The sequence below is a fragment of the Aspergillus niger genome (assembly GCF_000002855.4).
Source record: "Aspergillus niger supercontig An14".
NCBI classification, from domain to species: domain Eukaryota; kingdom Fungi; phylum Ascomycota; class Eurotiomycetes; order Eurotiales; family Aspergillaceae; genus Aspergillus; species Aspergillus niger.
Window position 1 is genome coordinate 194,308 of NT_166529.1, and position 18,344 is coordinate 212,651.

The following is an 18,344-nucleotide window of genomic DNA, read 5'->3' on the forward strand; positions in this document are numbered from 1 at the left end:
ATTTGCTACAAACCATGCTGTGACAAACATGAAGGATTGCTATTCATTATCTCATGACTGAATATTTACTAACACTTCACTATGCAGCGATCTCATCCACCAAGCCATCTAGTTCCCTCTGCCAGTTCCTGTGCCTCGAAATTTGCCAAATGAACTGGTCGACGAATCCCTTGCTCTCGCGACTAATATTGGACGATACTTGCAGCAGCTCCGCGGGTGCACCATGGGCAGTCACCACTCCGTAGCTTTCTTTCACTTGACCATTCGAGGCATATTTGACCGCGTCTAGGTTGATTTGCTTCCGGATAAAGTCCACCGCTTCGTTGACACCAGCAATAGGCTTCAAGTGCGCAAAGGACTCGGAAATCCAGTGCTTAGCGATGCCGTTCTTCGCCAGCACACTAACGTGCTTTCCGCCGGGGACAAAAGTCGCGTCAAAGAGCGTGGAACGCATTCCTGGGAAATGATGGTCGGGGATCACCTTCTCTCCTGATTCGGAGGTGACACCCTGGCGCTGGGATCCAATGGTGAATACAAATGCATTCTGCTTCTGCAACGCACTCTTCATGTCCCTGTATGAGTTGAGGTCGAAGCCATCCGCGATCAGGATGGCAACTCGGCGGGTAGCAATTTGTGCGCTGTCAGAAAGGTAGTCGAATTGGCTCAAGCCCTTCGACGTTTTTCCGTCGTTCTCCTTTGGTGCCTTGGTCGGCGTGTTGCCTCCAACATTCTTCGCAACCGTCTTCGCCAGCTGGAGGTCAACGACAGCCAGTCGTTCTGAGAGGCGCTTATACACGATCTCCTCGTCGCAATGATCCAATTCGAAGGAGAATGCCTTGGAGACGTGAAGCTTTTCTATGGGGCTGAGGGAGTTGTAGAACAGTTGGGCCTGGTTGAAATGCTCGCTAAATTTGTCTGACAGTGCACGCGCTTTCACACCCCGCTGCTTTTCAGGGTAGGTCGCAAATCCTCCATGGGCCGGAGAGGTTGGGGGATTCGCATCGAACCTGTTCGGCCAATAGTTCACTTTGCCCTTTGTGATGCGGTGTCTCATTTGACCATCCCGGTTGACCAGACTCATATACGGACACACGGGACGGTTAATTGGCAGTTCTTGCCAGTTAGGGCCCAAGCGAGAGATCTGTGTATCGAAGTAGGAGAAATTGCGGCCCACGAGAAGGGGATCGTCCGAGAAGTCAATACCGGGCACAATATGACTTGTGCAGAAAGCCACTTGCTCGGTTTGGGGGAAGTACTCGTCAACGTTGCGATTCAGCTCCAATTGTCCAATGTACTGGATTGGCACAAGCTCCTCCGGCCAGATCTTGGTTGCATCCTGGATATCGAACTCAAAGTCATCCTTCTTCTCTTCTGGAATCACCTGAATGCCGAACTTCCACCTGGGGTATTGGCCTGCCTCAATGGCATCCATCAGATCCTTCCGATGGAAGTCAGGATCTTGACCTGCAATCTTCAGCGACTTCGTCCCAAACGAGGGAATGAACACCGAGCTCCGGGGTGAAATGGAACTTGACAAAGTGCCGCTGTCCCTTGGCATTCACAAGGCAGTAGGTATTGACACCGAAGCCTTGCATCATACGGTACGAACGAGGGATAGCACGATCCGACATAACCTAGCAACTCAATTAGCCAGTGACCCAGGGAATAAAATAAACACAGCAAACTCACCCACTGCTGCATATGAGTAGTCTCCGAATGCATGTATTGGAAATCCCAAAAGTTATTATGAGCACTCTGTCCCTGAGGAATCTCATTATGAGGCTCCGGCTTCACCGAATGAATAACATCAGGGAACTTGATAGCATCCTGAATAAAGAAAACAGGAATATTATTCCCAACAATATCCCAGTTGCCTTCCGCAGTGTACATCTTCACCGCGAAGCCACGAACATCACGCACAGTATCCGCACTCCCACGACTACCCTGAACAGTAGAAAAGCGAACAAAGACGGGAGTTTCGCGCTCTGTGTCAGTCAAGACACCCGCAGAGGAAAGTTCCGGAATAGCCTGATGAAGCTTGAAGGTTCCGAAGGCTCCAGCGCCACGGGCATGCACGACTCGTTCGGGAATCCGTTCGTGGTCGAAGCGCATAATCTGCACCACCGATCAATACTCTAGCAGAGGGGACTACTATAGAAAGGAAGTGTATCATACCTTCTCCCTCGCGATCGGATCCTCCAGTAGCGAGGGACCATTATGCTGCGCATCGACAACGCGAAGCCAATGGTCCGGATCCGATATCTTAATTCCATAGTCTGTGGTCATGGGTTGAACGCCGGACAGCTGAACTGTATCTCGGGCGAGATCATCATGTTTGGTGGCCATATTGAACTGTTCGCTAGCCATTATGAAAGCATGTATTCCAATTTGTCACACTCTGGTACAGATACACTGATGATGAGAAGAAGTAGTAGTACTCCCAAAGAAGATGTCTGCGAGTACTACTACTATCTATTTATCTATATACTCATCCCGACCAACCCGGCCAGAAACCCAATGGCAGCTCTCTATTTCTAAGCACTGGTAATTCTAGAGTCGATCAGGGGACAGTCTGGACCGGAACCATGATGCAACGCTGTTCTTGCAGAGTCGATGGCCCACTGAAATTGGTCAGAACTGCTGAATCCATGATGTCAGTGATGTGCACTAAAGTCCCACTCCCTGCACTACTACAGGGTCCATCGCAGAGGAGGGGGTTGCTTTGGCTATAATCCTTGGCCAATGGCAATGTATCATTGAGAGCATGACAGGAGCCCTGGGGGTGGAGAACTCAAATGATGTCCCTGAAAGACTTGTTTGTTGAGTTCCTGGTAGATCGCGGTGGTTGGGTGTGGATGACGTCATGTTATAGCTTCTCTCAATCACTTATTGTTAGTGAAGACTACAACACAACCTATGCTGTGGAAATGATAAGAAATGCAAACTGTGTATTCATGTTCATCAATTCAAGCTCTATGGTCTGTAAATGCAACTGTAGCTGTAACTGAAAGTGTATACACGTATGTATCAAAGTATATATGCAACGAAGAACCCAGCAACCATCTACAAACAATACTCTAATAAAGCAAAGAAGAGGATGAAAGAGGATCACATATTATCCTCCGACCAACGACTCCTCGCCTTCACATACGCATCATGTTCACTCTTCCCATGATCCGCATCCATCCCGACCCCCAACCCACGCTCCACCCACATCTTACTCCCCATTTCCGAAAGACGCGACAATGCTCTCGCGAACGCGAACCGCTCCTCATCACCACTGAAAATCGACGTGGTTTTGAGCGCTTGCATCGACAATCCCAGATCGTCCATCATCATGCGCATCGCGTCGGAGAGATCAGCGCCGTTGTCGTCGCTGCCGTCCTTGAGGGTGCCTTTGACGTCGTCGGCCGAGAGGAAGAGGTTGGTGAGGGGGACTTCGGTGGTGAGGACGAGTTTTGCCTGTGATTCATACTGTTAGTCCATGGGATTGGGTGATTGTTGGGGTCAACGTTGTGGGGTAAACGCACCCTACTCTCATACACAGCATCAATGAAAGTAATGAACCGTCTAGCCAGATCTCTCTGGGTGAGATTCATGCCCGGCACATCGGTGATGATGAATGCCTCGTAATTCCGGACGAGTTCCAGGTAATCCGCTGCGCCGGTGGCGCTGCCGATGAGCTGCTGGAAGCTGAATTTGGCGGCTTTGCCGCTGGCCAGGGGCACATGGATCTTGCGACCCCAGACTTCTTGGGTGGCGGGGTGCGGGGGGTCGTTGATGGGGTCGCCCAGGAAATCGAACCATTTCTGGGCGTGTTGGTCGGCGTCTGGGCCGAGTGGGTGGTGGTAGACGGCTGCTGGGGGACGGGGAATCTTGCGATAGTCGGTGGGGGAGTTGAGGTTGATGACGTCGAGGGCGGTCTTGAGGAGGTTGATGCAGGGAATGAAGGATTCGCGTTGGATGCCGTTCTTGTAGAGGTCGTCGGGGTGGCGGTTGGAGGTGGTGACGAGGAGGACGCCGTGGGACATGAGGGATTCGAGGAGTCTGTTGAACTGTTTGTGAGAAGTGGTTGTAGTGTGGGTGAGGCTGGTTTAGTGAACTACCTTCGGAGAATCATCGCATCTGCAACATCTGTGCACTGGAACTCATCGAAACACAGCACACTCGAGCCCTCTGCGATGGAAGCCGCCACGAGAGGCAGCGCATCGAAGTCGTTGCCGTATTTCATCTTGACGACATGCATGCGCTTGTGCACATCCTGCATGAAGTTGTGGAAGTGGATGCGCGTTTTGGTCTTGATGTTGGGTGGGAGAGTCTCATAGAACAGGTCCATGAGCATGGTCTTGCCGCATCCTACGTCGCCGTACATGTATAGTCCCTTGGGGAGGGCTTCGGGGATCGTGAGTTCCTGCTTCGCGTTGCGTCCGAACAGCGAGCCGAAGAACGACTTGGGCTTGGGGTCGAGGGATTCGACGCTTGGCTGGACGACCGGCGGGGGGTTGTAGGATCTCAGTCGTTCGTACAGGTCCTGCAGTTGCTCAATGATCTCTGTTCATAGCAATTGAAGCATGTCAGCCTCTGTAATTCGAAATAGGCCATCAATTCAGTCCCTCCCCTCTATGGGAAGGACTTCCGCTCTACCGGAGACAACCAATTCACATGGGAATACAACGTACGTCTCTGATACGGATCATCTCGCAAGCGACCCTGCTGTACACGAGCATCATACTCGGCCAACGGACCACCCTGCATCCCAGCTGCAGCGTCGGCCTCCACAGCCTTCCCCTCGGCGGCTGTCGCAAAGCGGCGCGCATACTGGCCCTGCGACAACCGCACATCCACAGTATCGCAGACCGGTACCCGGTGAGCTGTCACCGAGGGGCGATAGCGAGAGTTGTTCGCGCCATGAGCACCCCGTCTATACTCCCTGGCGCCAGGCCGGCGAGTGCCCCGAGGAACGGCACGCAAAAGAGGGCCCCGAGCCCTCAGTGCGCCGGGCAAATAGTCCGCGCAGAGCTTCGCTGAAGATCCGCTCATGGACGTTGTGTATGACGGAAACAGTCTAGGAAAGTTGGTGTATCTGATCAAATGTGCGTGCGTTGCGACAAAGTCGAGGAGACTTAAACCCGAGGTTGTTCGGTCGGCAAATACTCGGCGAATGAGACGGTCAAGTGCGGCGCCCACGCGGTCAAGAAGCGGGGACAGGCAAGTGGACACTAGAGAGGGCAACAGGAATGCAAGCGCTGACAAGTATATACAGATCGACTCGAGTCAACGGGTCGAATGCAAGTATGCAGGTGAGAAAGAAAGTCCTCTGAAGAGCCCCGATATTGACCGGAAGAGCAGAACTCCGCGGCGAAAAGGAACCGAAGCAACGAGAAAAGGCACTCCGATGCCAGTCATGTGACTCGGAGGGCGGCAACTGATCGGCCCCCAGATCTAGAGCCGACAACGCCTTAATTGGCCGAGTGGATCATTTGTTTATTGCGCGACCGGTGGTTGGTTCCTACCATGTGTTCTACTGGGCCCCAAAAAGCAGATGGTAAACGGTAGGTAGGTGTCGTAGCCTACGGCTAGAATATATATGCAAGAGAAGACTTATGTACAAAAGACAATAGCACATCACAGTAACAGGGTATGGAGGGTAAACAATCAGCCATGGCCCACACAACAGAATAGTGCAGCTTCAAAAACAAAGAAAGGGTACATGATGGCGTAAACGTTTCAGACATGTCATTCTTGTCAAAGCATCAACCTCGTGATTCAATAACAACCGCTCAGAGGCTGATGACCAGAGACAACAGGAAAAATAACCATAACACCGGGACACCCGATGCACCTCAACAAACGGGTGCAATATTCGGACAACAAAAGAAACTGATAAAAATGACAGACAGATCTATCGGGATATAGACGGAGGGTGATAAAATAACGCTTCTATGCAAGTCCAACATATAGTGTGAGCTTGGAGTTCCGCTGGATCGCCGTGTCCAGGTCGCTGTCCGTGGCCAGATCAACGTACGTCCCGGACGGTTCGTCCTTGTACTGAACCATGATCTCATCCTGAATCTTCAGGCGGTCCATGAGCTTCTCCTTGAGCTGTTGAAGGCTGATGTCGTTCGGGACCCGAATTGCAATGAGGTCGTCCTGGAAGAAAACCTTAACTTTCATGGCACCGCCACTCGACGTCGACACCTGTGTTAACGAGCTAGGTTGACGGTTCATCGGGGGTGGCCCGCCATTGGAGAGTGACAGGGAGGGTTGACCGCGCTGGTGTGAGTTGCGCTCTGTGTGAACAGCGATCGGTGCCTGCGATGACTGGCGCGACACACTCCGCGACGGCTCATTGGCCGAAGAATGATGCGAGCCACCGGAGAACCGCGTCTCTTCGCCAAATGCGTTCGGGTCGATTTCAAAGTCACCAGCGCGAGGGGCGAATAACTGACGGACCAGTTGGCAGCGAGAGATATGAGGCGGCATAGCCAAGAGTTTCTTGATGTATTCATCCAGATTCTGTCGGCGGCCGTTGGAGATGGCGTCCGTGACATGGGTGACTGGTCCGGGCATATACGGCAGAGTGCGCGGCTTTCCACGGTTACCCGCTTCCTCCTCAAATTGAGTCAAAAGTGCGATTTGGAAATCGTAGAAGTCGTGGTAGTAGCGGGCCAATTCCCAGCAGCGACCGTCCTCCATTTTGGCCTCGATAATGTACCAGTATTTGTCGTTGTCGAAGCAGTACCGGGGAATAGATGCCGCGATGGGCGCCATCAATGACTGATGATAACTTTGCTGCGACTGGTGCGAAACTTGTTGCACAAGAGAACCTTTACTGGCATTGCGAGTGTGGTAGCCCTATCGCACGGAAGGTTAGGGCGACGGTCCTCAAAAGAGTCGCGGATGTGGGGAAAAGAGAAAACATTGATGACTTACCTGAGACTGGCCATTCTGACTCATTTGACTCTGACGCCCGATAGACATCTTGTCCATGCTCGACGTGACGGACTGCATTGACGAGCCACCAGCGGAGTCGATCTTGCCGAGCGTGATGCTGCTGTTCTTGTATTCGGCCGTCATCTTCTTCCATTCTTCCACCTTCGGCACGCCGGCACGCCTCACAGCTTCGAGGGGATCGGTGACCGCTTGACCTGTCTGCATATCGCGAAGTTCGAGGAAGGAGACGGGAATGAGACCTGGGCCACCCAGGCGACCGATAGGTTTGGCGACAAACCATTCCTGGTTCGACTGGGCGATAACAATAATGGCCTCGCCAGCTTTGGCGTCTAGTTCGTCCGGTCGCTCGGCCTGGAAGTCATACTGAACGATGCCATAGACCATGGCGCTCGAACCCTTCCCCAACTGCGACATCCTGGGTTGAAAACTATTGCGGGAGGAATTGCTGATGAAGTCTGTACCTGGGAAGGCAGCTCGATCGGAGAAGCCTGAGTCGTGCGGCTCTTTCTTCTTATGATGATCCACCGATCCGGCGCTGTGTCTCTCGTTTTTGCCAATCACTTCGAAGAAGGACACTGGAACCAACCCCCTCGCACTAGGGATGAGCGGATTGCACGCTTCGTACCAGTCCAAATCGTCCTCCCTGCTGATAACGTGAAAGAAGTCTCCCTTGCTGAAGGCGAGTTCCTGCGAGTTCCCGGGTTCCGGTTGGTAATCGTAGAGCGCTTTGATAACCTACGCGCAGCACAGGGATGTGGTCAACAACGGGTTGCCAAGGACGGGCTGCTCGACTAATGTCGGCGAACGAGGACGAATAACACGCAGGGAAATCAATTACAACAGACAAACAACCCAAAAATGTTTCTTTTTAGGGATGCGACTATAGAAGAAAGGAGGGGTAAAGGCAGGGGGGAAAGAGGGGAGGGTGGGATCAACCAGGGATTTGAAAGGCAAATAAATGGAAAGAGTGAAAATAGAATTGAATATCGGGAGGGATGGGGAGAAATAAAATTAAATTGCAAAGAAAAAGAAGAATGCGAAATAGAAGAAGAAAAAGAAAATTGAAGGGGAGAATTAAAAGAAAGGAAAGGGTGTAACACACCTTCTTTGGCGGAAGGATGGCGATGGCGGACTTTGGAGTAATAGAAAGGTGGTGGTGACTATGGTGACTGAGATGGTGGTGGTGGTGGGGTTTGGGATCTTTCTCCCCTTTGAGAGAGCGTCGAATGGCCTAATTAATTGGCGGTGTTGGAGATTAGTCCAGAGCCGATGGATTGCGCGCGGCAATAATGATCATTCCAAGTCAAAAGAAAAAGGAAGGGCCACAAGTCATCAATCAAGGTGCTAATTTTTCGGGGAGGGCGCTCGGAACAAGCGACAATCGAGATAAACGAGGGGCGGGAAAACGAGGGGTTTTGCTTGCAGGGCGGTTTTGCCAGCTTGGAAACAACGTACCTTCATTATTAGTCTGCTAATTCTCCTTCCGGCGAAACTAAATAAATGAACGTCGGAATGAATGAATGAATAATACTCCCTAGGCAGGTTAACCTAGCCAGGCCGTGCCCACAGGTGGTCGGGAACGCCAGATCAGCCGCCGAGGCAAGGCAAGACGTAAGTACGGGGACGAGTAGGGTTTGGTTTGAGCGAGGCCTGCAGCAGACAAGATCTGATCATCCACTTTATGCCCGTAACAGCCACCCCGGTCCAGGCGTATCACTGTAAACTCGGAAGTTCTTGTCGGCGATGATGCGATGTGTTGGAATACAAAGAAATCGAAAGAATAAGAGAATGGGCGGCAATCCCGGGAAGCAGCTGATGAGAGACGAATGAGGCAAAAGGGGACAGGGTAAGTGAGGGAAAAAAAAAATAATAATAAAACAAAAACTTTAAATCTGAACAATGAAGGAGCGTTTTGAGGTGATACAGTAGAAAGGACAGTAACAGACCAAATAGCCTGGAGTTTTGATAGGAAGGGAGAGAGGGACAAGAGGGAGTGTCAATGGATGAAATAGAGCGGACGGCTGTCAGCGGCGATATGTTGTTATAGTAAAGAAAAATTAGAGTAACTCCCTAGGCGCTGGCTGCAAGTAACCCAGACACAAGTGACAGTGCAGTGGCCTCCTAATTTCTGCTTGTCTTTCTTTGCCTATTTTTCGCCCTCAAACGAGCAGGACTACCACGGACGAGCCTGGTATGGGGAGTTCTGAATTGCGACGACTGGGACAGAAAAAAGTGGCCCGCTTTCCTTTTGGTGTTTCCCCCCGCCCCTGAGGATGGATGGGAATAGGATGGGTGCGCTGGAGTGGTTCAGTGGGCGGACAATGACGAGGATCCACGCGTGACAGCTCGGCGGAAGGTTCCAGGGTTGCAGTGTTCTGGAAGGCCCTCCCCCCAGCAGAAGGGATTCAATATTTTGTTTCTTTGAGTTACCAGTTAGTGCGGCTGCTCCTTGCGACACACCCGGTTATGCAGTCGGACGATAGTAAGTTGGCGGGGATGATGACGATGATAATGGTGGTGGTGGGTTTGTGGTGGGAGAGGCAAGAAGTAAGTAGTCGGTCGAGTCAAAGGCACAGCGATAGGAGAATAATGGGCCGTCCTGACTCCTACCACCACTCTGCGGGAGCACTTGGTGGCTGTGACCCAGACGAAGGAGAGGCGAATAAGTGGATTGGGTGGATTAGTGGCCGGATGGCATGGACCGTCGTGGGGTGTGAAGGATGGAAGCCGTCGAGAAATCGAACTGCTGGTTCAACTGTGGCGGGTACTCCAGCACCCTCGTCCCGGTTGGTTGGTTCCCGACCTGCGAATTGGAGATGGGGGAGGTTAGTATGGCGTTGGTTTGTCCTCGTGNCAGTAATGTACTCGAGGAAGGATCAAAAAAAGGGTTATAAGCGGGTATAAAACCAGATGACTGGGATTAAAGGAGGTGGTGGTGAAAAAGTGAAAAAAGGCAGACCGCGATACTTCATCAGCCGGTCGAAGACACATACTTACCAACAAAGGAAGGCAATGTCCGATTCGTAGCAGATCGTGATAGACGTTGGACTGGCTGGCTGGGCTTTTTTTCTGCTCGGATCGCCTGGTCCTTGAAGCTAGTGCGTCTATTTCTTCACTTTCTTTTTTTAAACCTAGACTAACGGAGAAAATGACGACAAACTCAAACTGNTTGGTTGAAAGGTGATTGTGATTGTGATAGTGATGGGGGCAAATCATCCATGAGGAATATCGAAAGATGCAAGCCAAAAAAGAGCGGTTCAGAAGGAGACAAGATAATGATATTATAACCCAACGCTGCCTCAATACATACATCAATCAAAAGAATCCCAACAATCAAAACCCAAAATCTACAGAGCACACCCTATCCAGACACACAAACCCAAGATTTGAGAGATTTTTCATTTTCCTTTTCTCACGCACCAATGTCAAATCCTTCAGCTTCGACGCCAAAGCAGGTGGTTGTGTGCCTAAAAATCCTTTATTTAGTCGATTCACCAGTCAACCAGCAGACCGGGAGCTGCTCCCCGGCCGTCTGCATGGATGCACCGCGTAAGGTATGACGGTCAATGTCCACCCTGGTTGGCTGCTAAAGGACTAGAATACTTAGCTGAGACTCCTTAGTTCGTTTCTGCTTCCAGCCCTGCTGGTAGTGTCATCCCTGACTCTTTTCCCTCTTCTTGTTAGTTAGTTAGTTACTTGGTGATTTTATTCCTTGATTATGATTTTCCCCTTTCCCTTTAGTTTGTTAGACTACAGTGGGTTCATTCACTTCCCTTCCCTTTTCACTTTTCACCCCCCTGGGCGCAGTTGGGCAGCAGTGAACCCACCCCCCTTCCCATTCATTCCCTTTCCCCCCGTCGCATTAAACCGGGAGTGGTATAGAAGGCCGGCACCGTCCAGCTGGAAACCCGCCCGATCGATAGACGATAAGAATCAGCCGAACAGACTAGGAAACCAAACAACCATGGCTCGCATCCTGTGTGTGTGTCCCAGATTCTGCAGGAGACAGTACGTACTGTGTATGGGCCACAAGTGGCCCCGGTCCAGCGTACCTGAGTTGCGACGGACAAGGCAGGAATGGTCATTGGGCTGCTCGGGTGGGCAAGGAAAAAGGTGTGTGTGGGTTCCCACCGAGTTTGCCCATCCACACACAACCCACCACACACACCACACACCACACTCGTGTGGTCTGTGTGCGCTTCTTTTTAATTAACGGAGGGCTGCCAACTGCCGGGTGATTCAGGTGTCAACTAGTTTTAAATAACTAGTTTGTAGCCAATTCTATAGGTATCTAGACTTGTTCGATAATCGTAGCTGAGTTAAATTAACCCGGACGACTTCATAATCTTATTTTTACTAAGCGGAGAAGGGGGAAGTGGAAAAGAACGGACTGCTCCCAATTTTTAAATATTTCCTAATTTACCCTTCTCCTGGGCAATCACTTTCCTCGTTTCGATGTACCTCCGAGCCTGAAACTCTGCAAAGGAGCTCGGACGGGGAAAAAAGGTACTTAGGCTGGGAGCGCATCCATGGTTGCATGCCTGGATTTTACCCAATTCAGTCACCCAACGCAGCTCTACATTTGCTACACAATTTCCAATCTGTTTGGATCGGCAAAGGGTCTCTTCTCCATTTAGTCTACATGGAGGATTATCGGGTCTGAAAGAGAACCCCCCGGAGTTCCGCCTCAAGATGGATTAGTTTGGATCCCAACCATACTGTAACCCAAATGCTAGTTGGCAAGGCAGAGGTATATCTCCGCACTTTTTTCTTCCAATATGACCGAGGCTGCAAGGGACGACTGAGCTCTTTCGAAGCGCTAAGCCTTAGACTGGTAATTTTTCAAAGGTCAAGTACTTGACATGCAGCCTCAAATATTCATTTTCGTATCTACGAAAGCAGATATAGTATGCACGCGATCTTTCGCTCATTCAGTACCTACAGTAGTGGCATACCACGGCTGCAGAGTATGACATGGATTTTCCAAGGCAATTCCTCTACTACATAATCATCTAGATCCATAACCTAAGTCACTTCTTAAAACCTTGTACACCCTGCACCTCATCCATATTCACAGACACACCACCCTTGCAGGTAAGTAGTACTTGACCAGACAGCTCAGTCACAGCACCCAGTCAAATCCCTAACCGGGCTTAAACACAGACTGCCGTCCGCATAAGGTTATTGCTCGTATATGCGAGTATAAGAACAAGAAAAAGGAAAAGAAGGAAAACTAATGCGGAGATGGAAAAGCTGAAGTGAACGCCACACCACACCATAGAATTTCAGTCTATCCCTCTACCGTTAGTAGCCGACAGAGATAAAGCTAGCTACTTACTAACTAGATACAGTAGTCGAGGCACGCTGCAGCAGCTTAACTACACAAAGTACTTACTATAAAAGTTTCTAAGGAGATAGCTGGAACGAATAAGCGCACCACTGATCTATCATTCGCCACTCGGGATGTGGGTGGATAAAATTGATCGATCCATCGAGCCCACCAGCCAGCTAAGTGCAGTACAAAGTCCTTTGTAGCTGAGCTAAAACACACAAGCTGATTGTACTTTGTGCCACAAAGCCCATAAATGTGAATGTGAAGCACGATCCATAAATCATGATCCGATGTACTATTGTGTGTAGCGAATCAACCTGAACCCCGCACCACCATAATAAAAGTACTACTACTACTGCAACTCAACTATAATCACCATGTTTCAGTCAACAGTACTATAGACCATGAAACAGAGGATGAAACAAAACCTCATTCGACGAATCCAACAACACCTACCACCCTAAAACATATGCCGTCTTCAGCCTCGTGCAGATGCCCATATCGCCCTGCAAATCTGATATATCATTCTCCAGACGTCATATGCACCATCCCCTTCCCTTCCCCTTCTCCAATTTAAATCAAGTCAGGAAGTAGTAGTAAGTAACTAATATTACTAGTACCTCATACGTTATCCGGGGGACACTGACTCGCGATGATCGAAATCGATCTACAGCAGATCATCAACGGAAACGCAAGATGCGCCCACCGTCGGGTTTGATTTCCGTCTCGTCTTGTCTTGTCTTCCAAGCTTTGCCACCACCGGATAACGGTTATCTAGTACCTGAGGACCTACTTAGGTTGGAAAGTATATGCGTAGTCACGACTACAGTATAGTTAGTGTGGAAGTACTAGTGGGAAGAACCAAAGTACGGGTCTAGACCGGTGGGGAGGGGACTATTTAGGACGGGGGGGGAGATCGAGATCGACTCGTCAGATGAATTAAACTGTGTTCAGCATAGTGCCATGTATGTACGAGGGTAGACAGACAGATAGTAGATACATACATGGTTATTGTTGACTTATCACTGTAGATCTTCCTCTAACGGTCGACTTGCTTTATTCATGTAACTTGACCTCATCTCACTTGTTGATGAATTGCGGGGTACCTACTTCTCGACTCTTTGGCTTACCCCTCATTGTGGGTCCATTGTGGTGGTGTGTCCTGTTGGATACATAATGTTTGGATGGATGGATGTGTCTGATGTTTAAGGTAGTGGTATGATGCTATTGGATTGAGGGGAGGTTATAAGGTTAAGAGGGGATGAAATTCGCGCACTGGGTATGGTAATAATGAATGACGGTTTCTGATCCCCTACTGGATAGACAGACTATGTATCATTTGTCGCCGTGGTGGGTCCAATGGGCTGCTGCCCATACTTGATATGTTTTGAAATTCACAATGATCATTGTATTGAAGCTGCGCTACCGAAATATTATCAGACAGACGTTACACGCCTTCCCTTATACCCACTTCTGCCTTCCATCCATCGACTTTTTATTCTGTGTACAACCAATCCTCCTCAAGCCAAAATGGGTATAGATCGCAAGCGGTTAATGCAGGACGCCTCTAATGCCGGGGGCAAGGAAACAGAATGAACAGAACTCCAAGCGCCCTGAAGAAACGAACAGAATAGGGAAAGCTAGGGTGTGCTAGAAATATCCAGAATGGTGACGAGGGAGTCGGAAGGTGAAAGTGAAACCGCAGGTTGCAAAGAGGAAAGAAAAAGAAAGTAAGAGCGAGAGATACAGAACTTAGATCTGTCCCTTGATATCGACAATTCGGTGGGCCTCGGCCTTGGCTCCTTCGAAGAGTTGGCCGGCCCTGCCACCCGTAAGCAGTCTCACCACGCCATCTTTCTCTTGGAGGAGGTCCTCCGAAGTATGGTCCAAAATAAAGCGTGCGCTCTGCTCGTCGGACTCGAAACCAAGTTCTTCAGTAATAAAACGGATGTTTACATCGGGTTTGTATCTGTGTTGCCAAAGTTAGCGGGCGTCACATGTAAAGTCTGCACAAATACTTACGCTTTACAAATTGCTGCGAGTGCAGAAAGTCGCTCACGATCCACGAACATGTCCATTAGATAAGCACCCATATTCGGGGTATCGAGATAAAGCTGGAAGAAACGGTGATAGTTCCCAAGAGCAAGAGCGGAACGGACATCCAACGCATGTTTCACAGCAAGATCCCGTTTGTCTGCTGCAGTTAGATCGGCCAAGGCATCGTTCATGGCCGTCCAGTTGCGGGTATGGATGAAGTAGAGGATACGATAGGCCTTGAACTCCGTAGGATGACCGCCAAGTTGCTGTGCGTACAACGCTCGTAGCTGAGTCTGGCACTGATTATACTCACCAAGGTCACCTTTCTCTAGGGCAATCCGGGCATGGATTTCATAGACGCTGACAGTGAATTCGTTCCTGATATGCTGCACAGTCAAATCTTGACGGAGGGATTTGAACTGGTCACAAATATAGCCATAGTTGTTGTCCTTTTTCCATTTCTTCTTCAGTAGGTCTAATGTTTTCATCAAGACCGGCAAGGGACGGACGGTATCCGGATTCGGTGCAGAAGTCAGGCGGAAGTAATTCTTCTCGAGCTCCTGGCACCTTCCGACAACAGGGCCTTGGTTTGCATTGGGGGTCGGTGATGCACCGCGGGAAGAGGGTGAAGATCCATGTCGTCCTTGTGCGTCCTCGAAACGTTTCCTCCGCATCTCCAGATTAGCTTTTGACTTACTTGGGTTCTTACTGTCCATCTTCTGCCGCTTGTCTGTGGAAGGATAAGTGACTCGGTCTTCAAAGGCATTCTGGTTGTTAGTTTGTCTCCATGGTGGACAGCTGCTCGCGTCTCCGTGGTACTCCACCGATTTCCTCTTTTTCGATAGGTCGACCAACGGGGTGCTCGACTTCTTCGGCGAAAGTGTCCCAAATGCGGCCCAAGTCGAGACACCTGGGCTGGCGAGCACCATGTTGCGGTCATTTTGAACCATGACCTGCGGCAGAGGCAGGGTTTCCCAGTCGATCTTGTCAAGCATGTTACCCTCTGCTGCCTCTGTGATGACCGACTTGAGTTTCGCCTCCATCTCACTCCGTTCGACCCCGGAAAGGCGGTTTTCGGGCGCAAAGCTGCGTTGCACATATTTGCGGACAGCTTCTGGGAATTCTACTCGTTTGCGGGTGGCGGCATCGGTAGACGTCGTCGGGGTTGTAGGTGAAGGACCGGGGTTCGTGGCTTTTGTGGGCGCGATACTACGGCGTGCTTGCACTGGGATATAAGCTGGGGCCACTACTGCCACGTTAGTCAAGTCTGAACAAAGATCACGGGCGGGAACAGAAGCATACCATGGCCAGAGTGAATTGAGGTGGTAGCGGTGGCTGAAGCCGCAACACGCCACGGTGGGATGCCGGAGCTCATGATGAAGAAATGATGATCTAAATTAAGGACCAGTGCAAAAAGAGACAATAAAGAAATGCGAAGAGTGATGATAATCAGAAAAGAGAGGTATTAACTACGGATGATTTGTTCCGGGCCAGTCAGAACATATTCCTACACCAACAGAGCCGAGTAGGTATCACTGAATGTAAGAGAAAAGTGAGATCGGTCGGTCTGTTTCTAAGGGGAGAAGAGACAAGATGATATGCAAGTATCCACAGGGGTTCGTTCTCCAGGCTTTGGGGTGAGAGAATAACGATAATGAGCGGAGAGAGAGGGAGACTCGCTTAGTTGACGCTTGGATAACTTGACCTGTCTCGGTGGCGGAGATTTCGTCTTGGCATGGAGACAGCCTACCGCCTACTATATATGGAAATATTACATCAGCACGTCGATCTGACTGATAACGAGCAATACAACCAGCGCCAAGGCATCTCGCTTTCGTATACTCTGCCCCTCTTCACCCTCTCCATCGTGAAGAGATGCTGCTTGGTTTTACTAGATGTTCTTCAAGCCTTTGGATCTGACAACTGCGCTTCGCCCCTCGCTGTTGCCCGACGAGACCTTACTCTTTGTCCAGGATGCGGTGGGGTTGTACGAAGGGTGAGTAGCCGGTTATTACTTCACCTGCTGCATCGGTGGTCTCGCCATGCTTGGGTCCATTACACTTTTTCTGGAACCGAGCCTTAGTGACTCAGTATATATCTTCTCAATTGCTGACTTCTAATGTCTCTTGCATGATCAGAAAATATAAAATCCCCAATTATCAGAATGGCCATGCCTATCTGACCTCGCATCGTGTCTGTTATGTAGCAGTTGATGAGCCACGGAAATACTCAGTTGGCATTGACCTCAAGGATATCGATAGAACAGAGTATCAAGTACGTTCTAGTCTAATCATGCAAATCGACCTGAAATCTAAATTATTTCAGGCAAGCTTCTGGAAGTCCTCTCCAAAGATCACGGTGTATCCTAAGCCACTGAAGAACATCGACCGGTCGAAAAACGCTGGCGCAAGTCCCTCTCGATCGCAGTCACCTCTGACCCCAAAGTCTGTGCACCATCCTAGCGCGGGGCTTCCTCCACCTGTGAATGCGACATGGGTATGTCCTATATGCAGCTTCTCCAATCCCGTGCCTTCCAATTTCGACCCGTCCACCGCTACCGCGTCCACGCCTATACCTCCTTGTCTAGCATGTGGTATCAAACCCCCTTTCGCAACGATCCTCAAGGCTGCAATTACTGCTGCAACCAGTCGTGAGAGCTCTGTGGCGACACCACCCACCTCTCAACCCGGGCACGAATCCTCGCTTGAGAGTAATAACTCCAAGAACCTAATAGCTCCACAAAATGGCGCCCAAGTGTCATGTCCTCGCTGCACATTTGTCAACCACCCGTCACTCATTGAATGTGAGATGTGTGGAGCTTCCTTGGTCTCTTCAAATATTCTTAAGGTCACCAATGGCGATCACTACCGTGCAGAATCCCCAGCACCTGTTTTTGACCAGGGTAATATAAAGAGCAAGCAAATCAAGGATAGCATGAAATTGTCTTTCCGTGGAGGCGGCGAAAAGATATTTCATGAGAGATTGAAGGGCGCCTTGATTCAGAGGAAATGGCTGCTCTACAATGCTCCGCCTGTGCCACAGCAACCATCGCAATCAAGCTCTGAAGTACAAGGCTTGGCCGTGCCTACACCACCGAACGGCCCTGGAGCATCCCTACCCCGCTCACCGGGAGTTGGCATTGCGGGCCTTGAGCGACGAGGCCTTGAGGCTCGTAAGAACAATGAGCTCGTCATTGGCAATGCTTTCGAGGATCTCGAGGCTCTTATGGCATCTGCCAAACACATTGTTGCGCTTGCTGAGACGCTAGCCCGCGAGTCGGGGATGGCTAGTGACGAAAGCTCCGCTGAAACCAGCGCAGTCCTTTCAGAATCGGCGGCGGCGTTGGGTATGGTGACGACGAAAGATATGCTCGGTTCCGGGGCGGAGAGCCTATATCTGTCGGAGTTGTCCCGGAATCTGGCCGAATATCTTACCGATGATCGTAAGGGCATACTACAGAAGGAAGGCGGGATTATCAGTCTTATCGACTTGTGGGCAATCTTCAACCGATCCCGGAACGGGGTCGAGCTCGTCAGTCCTTCGGACTTCCAGAAGGCTGCAGAGCTATGGGAGAAATTGAAGTTGCCAGTCCGTCTGCGACGTTTCAAGAGTGGACTGCTCGTTGTTCAGCGATACGACTGGACTGATGAGAAGACCCTTCAGCAGCTGCTAGACTGGATGGCAGAGCTCCGTCAGGTGCCACCCACGGAACCGGTAGCCTGGGACTGGCGTCTGTTTGGACGTGCCGTGACCGCACAGGAGGCGGCACAGCGATTCAAATGGAGTGTAGGCGTTGCAGCAGAGGAGTTGGAGATGGCAGAGGACAAGGGTGTTCTTTGCAGAGAACAGGGTATTGAGGGGCTACGGTTTTGGTTCAATTATATTGCATCTGACCCAGGCCAGCAGGAAGTGGATGATCTAGGACTTGCAAAAGTTAGCATAGACAACCGTGATATATAGAGATGACGGGCATTTTGAATAAGAAATCCACTATATAATGATCTACCTGTTTTGAATGCCT

General features: G+C 50.3%; 7 protein-coding genes across 7 annotated transcripts; 2 read left to right on the forward strand and 5 right to left on the reverse strand.

The window, feature by feature from the left end:
- Positions 1–79: 79 nt before the first annotated feature.
- Positions 80–2,367, reverse strand: An14g00690 (uncharacterized protein; the record flags this gene model as incomplete). Its single annotated transcript, XM_059744030.1, has 4 exons — positions 80–1,464; positions 1,601–1,634; positions 1,690–2,115; positions 2,176–2,367. The coding sequence occupies 4 exons, from the start codon at positions 2,365–2,367 to the stop codon at positions 80–82; spliced, it is 2,037 nt and encodes a 678-aa protein (XP_059602241.1).
- Positions 2,368–2,973: 606 nt separating this feature from the next.
- Positions 2,974–5,040, reverse strand: An14g00700 (uncharacterized protein; the record flags this gene model as incomplete). The annotated part of the gene is made up of 5 exons (XM_001400662.3): positions 2,974–2,998; positions 3,152–3,462; positions 3,531–4,047; positions 4,107–4,551; positions 4,680–5,040. 5 exons carry the CDS (start codon positions 5,038–5,040, stop codon positions 2,974–2,976), a joined length of 1,659 nt encoding a protein of 552 aa, XP_001400699.3.
- Positions 5,041–5,940: 900 nt separating this feature from the next.
- On the reverse strand, positions 5,941–8,415 carry An14g00710 (uncharacterized protein; the record flags this gene model as incomplete). Its single annotated transcript, XM_059744031.1, has 4 exons — positions 5,941–6,855; positions 6,934–7,689; positions 8,057–8,086; positions 8,410–8,415. The coding sequence occupies 4 exons, from the start codon at positions 8,413–8,415 to the stop codon at positions 5,941–5,943; spliced, it is 1,707 nt and encodes a 568-aa protein (XP_059602242.1).
- A 2,503-nt stretch (positions 8,416–10,918) lies between these two features.
- An14g00720 (hypothetical protein) lies at positions 10,919–11,272 on the forward strand (the record flags this gene model as incomplete). Its single annotated transcript, XM_059744032.1, has 2 exons — positions 10,919–11,067; positions 11,242–11,272. 2 exons carry the CDS (start codon positions 10,919–10,921, stop codon positions 11,270–11,272), a joined length of 180 nt encoding a protein of 59 aa, XP_059602243.1.
- A 560-nt stretch (positions 11,273–11,832) lies between these two features.
- Positions 11,833–12,786, reverse strand: An14g00730 (hypothetical protein; the record flags this gene model as incomplete). Its single annotated transcript, XM_059744033.1, has 5 exons — positions 11,833–11,844; positions 11,897–11,954; positions 12,293–12,318; positions 12,350–12,494; positions 12,743–12,786. The coding sequence occupies 5 exons, from the start codon at positions 12,784–12,786 to the stop codon at positions 11,833–11,835; spliced, it is 285 nt and encodes a 94-aa protein (XP_059602244.1).
- A 1,252-nt stretch (positions 12,787–14,038) lies between these two features.
- An14g00740 (uncharacterized protein) lies at positions 14,039–15,698 on the reverse strand (the record flags this gene model as incomplete). Its single annotated transcript, XM_001400666.3, has 3 exons — positions 14,039–14,255; positions 14,309–15,569; positions 15,626–15,698. The coding sequence occupies 3 exons, from the start codon at positions 15,696–15,698 to the stop codon at positions 14,039–14,041; spliced, it is 1,551 nt and encodes a 516-aa protein (XP_001400703.1).
- Positions 15,699–16,218: 520 nt separating this feature from the next.
- An14g00750 (uncharacterized protein) lies at positions 16,219–18,283 on the forward strand (the record flags this gene model as incomplete). Its single annotated transcript, XM_001400667.1, has 3 exons — positions 16,219–16,319; positions 16,462–16,597; positions 16,649–18,283. 3 exons carry the CDS (start codon positions 16,219–16,221, stop codon positions 18,281–18,283), a joined length of 1,872 nt encoding a protein of 623 aa, XP_001400704.1.
- Positions 18,284–18,344: the final 61 nt, after the last annotated feature.